General features: G+C 35.4%; 1 protein-coding gene across 1 annotated transcript in view; it reads left to right on the plus strand.

Moving 5' to 3' along the window:
- FAM117B (family with sequence similarity 117 member B) overlaps positions 1-12374 on the plus strand; it is a 108849-nt gene that overhangs the window by 24322 nt on the left and 72153 nt on the right. The window contains exon 2 of the mRNA XM_090282702.1: positions 2136-2287. Within this exon, the coding sequence (XP_090138828.1) occupies positions 2136-2287 (152 nt within the window). The remainder of the gene's footprint in view (positions 1-2135; positions 2288-12374) is intronic.

Here is a 12374-nt window from a genome sequence, read left to right on the forward strand (position 1 = left end):
TGATGGCTAGTGATGTTGAGCATTCTTTCATATGACTATGGACCCTCTGTATGTCCTCTTTGGAGAAGTGTTTGTTCAGGTTCTTCGCCCATTTTTTAATTGGATTATCTGTCTTCTCGGTTTTGAGACGTATAAGTTCTTTATATATTTTGGAGCTCAGTCCCTTGTCTGAGGTATCATTGGCAAATATGTTTTTCCATATGGTTGGTTCCCTTTTCATCTTGCTGATATTTTCTTTTGCTGAGCAGAAGCTCTTTAGTTTGATGTAGTCCAAAAAATATATTTTTGGTGTGCCACACAATTTTAGTAATTAGTTTATGTGTGTCATGAGTTGAAAAAGGTGGCAAATCCCTGTCTTAGATCATTAAAAATATTGAAAATTGAATCGGACCCCTTAGTAAGGTCTATTTGATTAGTTGTATTGGTGGGTGACTGACAGTATCATAGTTAGGGAAGAAAAATGCCAGACAGCTTTTAGCAGTTGATTTAATGAATATTTGCCAGTTTACAAGTGTGTCCTTTTTTTTTCCTAGCAAAGAACAGTCTTCTTGTGATTATTTCAGTAGGGATTAATTAGAGGATAAATCATGAATGTGTATATTTATTGCTTTTCACTTGTCACAGTTAATAATGTGGGTACATCTGTTGTCTTGAACTTATGGATATGTACTGCATTTCTTTTTTGTTTACTATAAAAGGGAGGACTATGCAAAGATGGTTAGCGTTTGCAATAGTTAGGCATTGTTTTAGTGAAATAATTGTGCCACTTTGAAAGCAAATTATGTATCTGAGGTATATCTGTTAAAGTAGCCTTAGTGTTATCAACAACACAGCTGCTGTGACTATATCTTAGTGGAATTGAATGTTTTGTTATTTGGGTCACTTAACCAGCAATGGAACTTTTATTCTTGTAGTTGTGCAAGACCCTTATTAAGACAAAATGTAGTACAAGTAAAAGAGAGGTGTCTTAAAGTGTTTTCGTGTATGGTCTTAAGGAGTGCAAGGTATTTTTTATATAGAACTAGAATGATAGCATTTTAATATAATTCCGCTTGTGCATGTATTTATGTTTAATATTCTTAAGCTCCTTTATTTTATTTTAGAGCATACATTAGCTAATCTTACCCTCTTCTCTTATCACAATAGAAAAGGAAATACAAGGATGTTTCTTCTACAGCACCTCTAACTTCCTATTACCTCTAGTATTTTTAGTTTTTATTTTTGGCTTACATCTAAGTATGTAACTTGTAGCTTGAAATGGAAAAGATTTTTGCATATGTGGATTCAATTTTAGCTCCTGTAGCCTGGTTAATATGGTTTCTTATGGCTTACTTATCGTTAACAAAATATCACTAACATATGTGTCTTATAGAACTAGATTGAAATGGAATTTTAACTTTCTATTAACTGCCTTATATCCTTTTGAGTATAGATGGTATAATGATAAATGAGTATTTTACATTATCGTACCAATTTAATTTTAAAACCAAGATAAACACTTTTTAAATGGATAAGATATACATTCGTCTTTTCTTTTTTTATAGAGATAATTGCAGTTGTAAGAAATAATACACAGATATTTTGCCAAGTTTCCCCCATGACATTTTGTAGAACTATTTTACATTACAATCAGGGTATTGATATTGTACAATCCACTGCTCTATTCAGATTTCTTCAGTTTTACTTGTACTTTTTAGTGTGTATGTGGAATTCTTTACTGTTTACTCTTCTTTATGTTTGTATATCCACCATTTCAGTGAAGATACTGAATAGTTCCTTATCACAAGGATCCCTGTGTTTTGTTCTTTTCTAACACCTGCATTTCTTTCAGCACTTTATTTTTCCTTCCCTATCTCTAACTCCTGGCAACCAGTAATCTTCCCTACATTTCTAAGATTTTGTCATTTCAAAAATGTTATAGAAATGAAATTATACATTTGTGATGACTATTTTTGCTCAGTATAATTCCCTTGAGATTCATCCAGGTTTGTTTGAATCAGTAGCTTATATTTCCTTTTTATTATTTATTTTTTTATATTTAAGTTAGAAAACTCCTACCTAGTTTAAAATTTATTTTCTACTTTGTTTCCTCCATGTACCTATTTTTAAAATAAATATATTTGTCTTACATCTAGGTGACAAAACGCGACCACCTTCCTCAAGCCCTTCTGCTATTATTCGCCGCACTTCCTCTCTGGATACGCTTGCTGCTCCATACCTTGCAGGACACTGGCCTCGTGATAGTCATGTGCAAGCTGCTCCTTGCATGAGGGACAAAGCTACACAGGTAGGTGTGTGAGAGTTTAATCCTGAAGTTTTTTACTCTGAAACAGTTTCTCATAATAGTATTTATTCTAGTCTGTGATCAAAATTCTTAAAACATTAGTATATATTGGAATAACCTGAGAAGCTTATCAGAAGTGCAGATTCATTCCCAGGCTTGACATCCAGATTTTGGTTGAGGCTTGGGAATGTGCACTTTATACAGTTCCCAAAGTAATTCCTGTCTATGTGCATAATTTATGGACATAACCTTCTCATACAGAACATCACAATATGTTTAATATGGAATTTGGATGTAAAAATTTGTAACAGTAAGGATTACTTTACATTCTACTTAATCTTACACAGCAGGTCCTTGAATACTGGCATTTCATTATAATGTTGATAAGATGTCGTAGAAACTTAATTCTTGTTTATATATCAGGCTATGGTAAAATAGGTTTTGCTGTATGTCATTTCACTTAAAGTCACAGAACCCAACTGTATTTTTGTGCCAAAAATCTTTATGTGTTTTGAGGTGGGAATTAGAATTCACCTTGCTAACAGTTTCTATAAACGTAAATACCCTAACAAAGGGACTCTGGAAGCAAAGTTTTAGATTTTTAGATTTATAACTTTTTTTAATTGAAAGGATCTTAAATAATTTAGATCTGTCTTCTGTTTCGAGGAAGACAAGGTCCAAAATCATAAAGCCAGCTGATGACTACATCTTAGTTTAGTATAATTTCTTTTATGACATCAATTATAATTAATTAAATATTTGTGTAATTATTTATTTAATGTGTTACATATTCATTAGATGGTGAACCCGTGAAGTCAGAAACTGTGTCTGGCTTGTTCATTTGTATATTTTCATCCCTGGGACTTAGTACTGTTCTTGACATAATAAACACTCAAGGAGTATTTGCAAAGGAATAAACGAGCAGAAAAACAATTAAAACTTTATTGCTAGTGAAGAATGAAAATCACTTAAAAAATTAAAAGATCCTTCATACTTACTGCTGAAAATCAGCTAACATACATCTCAGTGTAGACCTGAAATTTATATCACTGATGATAGTTCCTTGATCCCAGGACTTGAATAGAGACTGTTTCTGTTGGATTCCCTCATGTATGTATGCTAGTTAGTTAAGTCAACTTTTTAAACTGATAAGATATATGTAACAAAATTTGCCATTTTGACCATTTTAAAGTATACAATTTAGTGGCATTAATTATGTTCATGATGTTGTGCAACCACCACCACTGTCTATTTCCAAAACTTTTTCATCACCCCAAACAGAAACCCTGTAACTCCCTATCCTTTCTCCAGCCCCTGGTAACCACTATTCAACTCTCTGTTTCTATGAATTTGCTCAGTCTAGATATTTATACAGTATGTTGTCCTTCTGTATCTGGGTCATTTTGCTTAGCATAATGTTTCAAGGTTGATCCACATTGTAACTTGTATTAGAACTTCATCTTTTATCATGGCTGAGTAATATTCCATTGTATGGAAATACTACATAGTGTTTATTCATCTATCTGTTAATGAACATTTGGGTTGTTTACAAATTTTAGCTATCGTGAACAACGCTGAAATCAACATCAGTATACAGGTTTCTTTTTGAATCCCTGCTTTCAGTTCTTTTTGGTACATACCTAGGAGTGAAATTGCTGGGTCATATGTTTAGCTTTTAGAGGAACTGCCAAACATGTTTTCCACACTGCTGCACCATTTTACTGAGAAGGTATTACCCATGGGGCAACCCATTATTCCAATTTTGTCTCTATTCTACAGAGCATTATTAAACATTCTCCCTTTTTTTTGTTTGTTTTTTTTTGTTTTGCCCTTGAAATTTAAAGGGCACATTGTTGGGCTAATATTTTCCATTTATGGTTCATGAAAGTCTGAGCATAATTCCTTTGTAAACTATTGAATATTTGATTTATTTATTCCAATTGTCCTCTCTTCCCCACATTCTAATGTGCTAAAGTGGTATTCTGTTTCTATGTGTTCTTATAAAATGTGGTATTGTTTGATATGTACAACTTTAATTTCAACAAAAGGTACTGTACTGTACACTTCATTTATTAACATAATTTATTCAGCATTCTTTTAAAGACTTTTTAAGTTACTCCGTGTCTATTCCATTAGTCTACCTACTGCATAGAATCCTATAGTGTGTATCTACACCGTTTTACTTACGTGTACCTATTGAGATGAACATCCAGCGTGCTTCCAACACCTAACTACCATTCAAATCCTGTGATAAACACCTTTCTATGTGTTCCTCGTGGATCTGGGTTCATACTTTCTATTATGCATAGTCAGAAGTTGGATCGTAGGGTCAACATGCACATTGTTAGACAAAATATTGCCACAAACTCTCCAAAATTACTTCACCATTATCAATTCATGGGGATTCCCATCTCTCCCACATCCCTGCAAATACTGAGCTTCTTTAGCTTTCTGATTTGCTAATTTGATGGTATAAAATGATATATTAATTTGCATTGCTCTAATTACCAGTAAGTTTGAGTACAGCTTTAATTGAAGCAATAGGTATTATATGCGTGCTTCATTTATTGATCTGTTTAACTCAGCACTCTTTATAAAAGACAATCCCATATTACTCTGTGTATAAATCTATAAAGTACAGAAATACATTTTATTTTTAGCATCCAAATACTTCCCTCAATTTTCCACACATTAATTTTTTTCATAGAAGAGAAAAACCTTAATTTTATAAAGTAAAATTTAACAATTTTTGCTTTTAATTTTAATTATTAGTTTTGCAAAAAAAGTCCAATTTTATAGTTTGTGGTACAGAAACAACAATATACAAAACAGTAGAACAGTTTGTGTTGTCCGCGCCCAACCTGGACATGCCCATTCCTGTCCTTGAAGGGGTGGAAAGACCAGAACCCTTGTCTGGCAAGACCTGACTTAGTGACAGGCCCCTCGGAGGGGCAACCCTTAGAAGTCAAAAGACCAGGAATGAGGGGCATCAACATGTTCAGGGGGCTCCCCGTTAACTGGAATTGGGTATGTGTGCGTGGAGAATGGGGGAAGAACCCATCGTAGGCCATTTCTAAATAAGACTAGAGTTTCTACAATAATTTGGGAATTTGGTTTAAGAAATAATTCCTCACTAATAGGTCAAAAGATGTCTGGCTATATTATATTCTACTAACTTTGTAGTATTCTCTTTTGCATTCAGGACTTGATTCCCTTGTGAATAAACTTTTGCTCTTCTCTTTCAAAAATGGTTTAGATATTTGTAATCATTTATTATACCATGTAATATAAAAAATAAGTTCACAAATTTTCTCCAAAATCCAGCTAAAATTTCATTAGAAATTTATTGGTTATAGAATAATTTAAAGAGATACGTTATTGTAATAATAACTCCTCCCATACCACTCCATTTAATCAGAAATACTCTTGTAATTCTTTTCTTTTTTTAAAGTATATTTTATTGATTATATTGTTACAATAGTTCCAATTTTTCCCCTTTGCTACCCTCCACCCAGCACCCCCCCTCCCCCAGCAATCTCCTCCCCCAAATCCATGCCCATGGTTTGTACATACAAATACAAGCTCTCCTGCTTCACCCTTTCATATATTCTTCTTCTTTTAAAAAATAAATAAATAAATAAATGATTAATTATTTAATAATAAAAAATAACAACCCCTCCCTCTCAGGTATTAAGACCCTTTATAATCTTAGAAAGGACAGTGGGCGAAGGTCTCAAGCTCCTCTAGCTGCTTCAAGCTGGACATGGTCATCGTCCTACCTACCCTTGGGTCCAGAAATCCCTAGTAACTCTTGTAATTTTTAATAGTTTTTAGAATTTCTTTGTAGTAATTCCTGTATATTCTTTCTTTAGCTAATATTTAGCTATTTTATAGATTTTGTTGCTATTATGAATGGTGTTATTTAATTTTGTTTGTTGCTTGTTTAAAAGGGGGCTGTTGATATTTTTAATATTTATTTTCTGTCTAGATATTGTACTTCACTAAGTTTTTGTGTTAGCTCTGTTGATTTGCTTTTTGTTCTGTCAGTTTTTAAGGTAGAGATCATATTATTTGAAAAAAAAAGCCTATTCTTTTTAAATCCTTATAGTTTTTATTTATATATAAATTGATATCTAGAAAAGTTTCTGAGCTTTCATTATTTTAAATATTTTCTTTATTTTTATTTTTTGTATACAATTATATAATCTACAAAATAAGTGTAACTTTTTCTTTAATTTTTATTTTCATCTTTTATTTTTTGCCTTACTGGTTTAACTAAGACTTGGATTATTTTATTGAACAATGAAGATTATAATAGTTAGAAATCTTGTTTTTGATTATCACTGGAATGCTTTTAATGTTTCAAAATTAAATATATCTTATGTAAGCTGTATGACCATACAGTGGGAGTTTCCTTCAATTCTGAGTACGTAATTTTTATCAGAACCTATGTTCAAATATATTGAATGCTTTCTCTGTACCTCTGGAGGTGATTATATAGTTTTGTTTTCTTTTTTCTCTCTTTAATCTTTTTCATTGATTATGCTATTACAGTTGCCCCAATTTTCCCCATTGCCCCCCTCTACCCAGCATCCACCATTCCCTCCAGCTATCCCCTCTCCTTTATTCATGTCCATGGATCATGCATATAAGTTCTTTGGTAACTCCATTTCTTATACTTCCTCTTAACATCCCCCTGCGTATTCTGTAACTACCAATTTGTACATCTTAATCCCTTCACCTTTTCCCTCATTCTGCCCTACTCCCCTACACACTGCACACCATCCCAATGTTCTCCATATCTATGACTCTGTGTCTGTTCTGCTTGTTTGTTTAGTTTGTTTTTTTATATTCTGTTGTTGATAGTTATGTATTTGTTGACATTTTAATTCTCATAGTTTTGCTCTTTTTAAAAGTCCCTTTAACATTTCATAAAATAATGGTTTGGTGATGATAAACTCCTTTAGCTTCACCTTGTCTGGGAAGCACTTTATCTGCCCTTCCATTCTAAATGATAGCTTTGCTGGACAGAGTAATCTAGGTTGTAGTTCCTTCCTTTTCATCATTTGTTTTTTGTTGTTGTTTTTCCATTACCATTTAGTCCCCTTATACCCCTTCCCCCTAGTAATCACCATGCTGTTGTCCATGTCCATGAGTCCTCTTTCCTTTTTTGCTCAGTCCTCTACCCACTGACCTGCTCCCTCCACCCAGCTCGCATCTGCTCTCCATCTATGAGTCTGTCCCCATTTTCCTTGTTAGTTCAGTTTGTTCATTACAATCCACATATCAGTGAGATCATATGGTATTTGTCTTTCTCTGACTGGCTTATTTCATTTAGCATAATGTTCTCCAGGTTCATCCATACTGTTGGAAATGGTAAAATTTTCTTTCTTATGGCTGAGTAGTATACCATTGTGTAAATGTCCCATAGCTGTTTTATCCACACATCTATTGATAGATACTTAGGCTGCTTCCATATCTTGGTGATTGTAAATACACTACAATGAACATAGGGGTACTTATGTTCTTTTGAATTAATGTTTTGGGTTCTTTTGGATATATTCTCAATAGTGGGATCTATGGATCAAAAGGTAGATTCATTTTTAATTTTTTAATGTATCCCCACACTACTTTCCACACTGGCTGCACCAGTCTGCATTCCCACCAACAGTGCAGAAGGATTCCCCTTTCTCCACATACTCACCAGCCGCTTGTTGTTTGTTGATTTATGATGATAGCCATTCATCTCTCACAGGTGTGAGATGGGATCTTGCTGTGATTTTAATTTGCAGTTCTGTGATGATTAGTGACTTTGAGCATCTTTTCATGTTTATTAGCCATCTGTGTGTCCTCCTCGGAGAAGTGTCTATTCAGGTCCTTTGTCCATTTTTTAAACAGCAAAGTACTGGCATAAAAAATGGACACATAGATCAGTGGAGCAGAATAGAGAGCCCAGAAATAAACCCACACCTTTATAGTCAATCAATATTTGACAGAGGAAGCAAGCACATATGATGGGCCAAAGATAGTTTGTTCAATAAATGGTGTTGAAAAAATTGGACAGATAAAATGCAGAAAAATGAAACTAGACTGTCTTCTTAAACCACACACAAGAATAAATTCAAAATGGATCAAAGACTTAGATGTTAGACCGGAAACCATAAAAGTCCAAGAAAAAACCATAGGCTGTGAAATCTTAGACATTGCTCATAGCAGTTTTTTATCGAATGTATCTCCTCAGGCAAGGGAAACAAAAGAAAAAAACAATGGGACTACATCAAACTAACAGCAAAGGGATATCATCAACAAAATAAAAAGCAACCCACAGAATGGGAGAACATAGTCGCTAATACATCAGTTAGGGGTTAATATCCAAAATTTATAAAGTACTTACAAAACTCAACACTAAAAAAAAACAAAACAACTCAGGCATTTTCATCACTTTGAATACTTCTTGCCAATCCCTTTTAGCTTGCAAAGTTTCTTTTGAGGAATCAGCTGACAGGCTCATGTGAACTCCTTTGTAGTTAACTAACTGCTTTTCTCTTGTGGCTTTGAAGGTTCTCTCTTTATCTTTAACCTTTGGCATTTTAATTATGATGTGTCTTAGAGTGGGCTTCTGCATCCATCTTGTTTGGGATTCTCTGTGCTTCCTGGACTTGAATGCCTTTTTCCTTCACCAATTTAGGGAAGTTTCCTTTCATTATTTTTTGAAATAGATTTTAATTCCTTGCTCTTTCTCTTTTCCTTTTGTCACTCCTATGATGCGAATGTTGGACCTCTTGAAGTTGTCCCAGAGGCTCCTTACACTGTCCTCGATTTTTTTGGATTCTTTTTTCTTCTTGCTGTACTGATTGGGTGGCTTTTTCTTCCTTACGTTCAAAATCATTGATTTGATTCTAGGCTTCATCCACTCTTCTGTTAATTCCCTGTAAATTATTCTTTATTTCAATTAGTGTATCCTTCATTTCTGATTGGATCATTTTTATCTGTTGAAGTACTCACTGAATTCTTGAGCCTTCCTATAACCAGTGTTTTGAACTCTGCATCTGATTGATTGCTTATTGCTATTTTGTTTAGTTCTTTTTCTGGGGTTCTGTTCTTTCATTTGGGACCTATTTCTTTGTCTCTTCATTTTGGCAGCCTTCCTGTGTTTGTTTTTATTTATTAGGTGGAGCTGCTTTGATTTCGTGTCATGGTAGCCAGGCCTAATGTAATAGTTGTCCTTTAGGGTCCGGTGGCACAGCCTCCCCTATCCCCCTAAGCTGGGTACTTAAGGTCCACCATTCATGTGGGCTGAGTACACCCTCCAAGTGTAGTTGAGTCTTGATTGCTGTAAGTAGGTCAATGGGAGGGATTTATCCAGTCCAGACAGCTAGTAGGACTGGCTGTGAGCCCTGGCCAGCAACCCCCTCCTTTCATGGCTTGTGGAGGTGGTTGTGTGGTGGTGCTCCAAGATGGTCTGTAACTATCCGCTGGGTGGGCAGGCTCTGGGTTTTCACGGGTAGTGCAGGCCAAGGTCAGCTTCCACCTCTGTTCAGTCTGGGGCCTTTTGCCATAAGCTGTAGAGCAATCTGCAGATGGAACCTGCTAGTACTGGGCCTGGGGCCACTCAGAGAGAGGGACAGGGTCTAGGCTTAGCTGTTGCTTGTTTGAGTAGATTTAGAAAGGTCTGAAACTGTGCCTACCTTAGCTCTTCGTATGGTAAAGCCACTGTTATCAGCTTGGGTGGGCCTGTAAGTTGGATTGGGCAGACCCTTAGGTAATCATCAGGCAGGTCTTACCATGTGAGGCAGGTCGATGGAGACTCAGACATGGTGCCAGCTGCACTGTGGCTGTGTAGGGGAGGGCTCAGAAAAGATACAGTGTCCACTGTCTGCATTTCTGTGTGAGAGGAAGCTGTCCTATAGTTCTTGCCCTGATGCCAAGATGCTTCAGTTCCTCCCTGTATGCCACTGGTACCCTTCATGATGCTGCCCGGTGCTGGAGCCCAGAGGTAGTGAGTCTGAGTAAGTCTGTCTGCAGAGCCTTCCAAGAGGAGATGCCTGAGAATCCTGCAGTTTCTTCTACTGCCCCAACCCCCACTGGTTTTTACAGCCAAGAGTTATGGGGACTTATCTTCCTGGCACTGGAACCTTGGGCTTGGTGGTCTAGTGTGGGGCTGTGGTCCCTCACTCCCGACATAACCCTCCTATATCCACCACAAGCTAGTTTGGGACCAACTCATTCCGCATCTCTGCCTTCTGTCCTTTCTTCCCATCTAGATAAATGTGGTTTCTTTAATTCCTTAGTTATTGGACTTACATAAAGGTCGATTTTTTTGATGAATCTGAGTGATATTTGTTCTGTAGTTTAGCCATAATTTGTCTGTGCTTGTTTGAAGAGATGAGCCAAGATTACCTACACCTCCATCTTAACTGAAAGTCTGTGTACATAGTTTTATTTTCTTAATCTTTTACTGTAAGTTATTCTATTAAGAGATTTTTAATGGTAATGTTTGCATTCTAAGGGTAAATTCCATTCTACTTGGTGCTGGTTTTTGTTTACAAATATTATATGAGTCTATATATTTACATATTCTCTGAGCAAATATACATAAAAGGAGTTAGTTGATAGTTATTTTAACTTTTTCTTTTTTTCCAGATTATTTTTGCTGGCTATGGTGTCATAAAAATTTTCCTTGTAAAATTAGTTAAAATTGTTTTGCTTTTTTTCCTCTACCTGGAGCATTATATATGAAATATGATTATATTCTGCTCCCTATAGTCTGGACCAGGACCTGTGCTACTAGTAAAAACTTTGCACAATGTGATGGGGAACCAAGAAGATTTTAAATACAGTGTATTTTTCAGCTTCTGCCTTTATACCAAAATAAAGTATAGACACTCAAAAAAAGGGGAACTTCGACAACTTCTTTGTTTCCTTAAAAAAATTTTTTGTTGAATTTATTGGTGTGAATTAATAAAATTATTGATATACGTTACAAGTGTATAGGTTTTCTTTTATTAAGTAAATAGCATTTTTTATTCATTTTAATTAGGTTTTCAGCTGCTTTTGTCTTTGAAAGCTTTTATTTTTTTTAAGTATATTTTAATGATTATGCTGTTACAGTTTTTCCAGTATTTTTTCCTTTGCCCCCCTCCGCCCACTACCCTCCTTCCTTCCAGCAATTCCCCCCACCCTCAGTTCATGTCCATGGGTTGTGCATGTAAGTTATTTGCCTTTACCCTTTCCTGTACTATTCTTAACTTTCCCAATCTATTTTTTCCCTACCGATTATGCTTCTTGATCTCTGAATCATTTCTCCCTTTCTCCTCCTCCTCCCACACAGCTAATTACCCTCCAAGTGATCCCCATACCTGTGCTTCTGTTCCTGTTCTGGTTGTTGGCTTAGGTTCTTTTTGTTTTTATTTTTTTAGATTCAGCCGTTGATAGTTTTGAGTTTGTTATCATTTTAATGTTCATAGTTTTGATTCTCTTTTTCTTAAATAAGTCCTTTTAACAGTTCATATAATAATGGCTTGGTGATGATGAACTCCTTTAGCTTTACCTTGTCTGGGAAGCACTTTGTCTGCCCTTCCATTCGAAATGATAGCTTTGCTGGATAGAGTAATCTTGGTTGTAGGTCCTTGCTTTTCATCACTTTGAATACTTCTTTCCAGTCCCTTTTTGCCTGCAAAGTTTCTTTTGAGAAATCAGCTGACAGTCTTATGGGAACTTCTTTGTAGGTGACTCTCTTCTCTTGCTGCTTTTAAGATTCTCTTTTTATATTTAACCTTTGGCATTTTAATTATGAGGTATCTTAGTGTAGTCCTCCTTGGGTCCAACTTGTTTGGGACTCTATGCTTCGTGGACTTGTATGTCTGTTTCCTTTGACAAATTAGAGAAGTTTTCTTTCCATATTTTTTCAAAAAAGCTTTCGATTTCTTGCTCTTCCTCTTATTCTTCTGGCGCCCCTATGATTCGATTTTGGTATGTGTAAAGTTGTCCCAGTGGTTTCTAATCCTCTCGTCATTGTTTTCAGTTCTTATTTCTTCTTTCTGTTTTGGGTAAAAGTTTATCCTTCCTTTTGTTCTAAATCGTTGATTTG

The sequence above is a fragment of the Furipterus horrens genome, unplaced genomic scaffold (genome assembly GCF_987537825.1).
Source record: "Furipterus horrens unplaced genomic scaffold, mFurHor1.1.pri manual_scaffold_1, whole genome shotgun sequence".
In the NCBI taxonomy this organism is placed as follows: Eukaryota; Metazoa; Chordata; class Mammalia; order Chiroptera; family Furipteridae; genus Furipterus; species Furipterus horrens.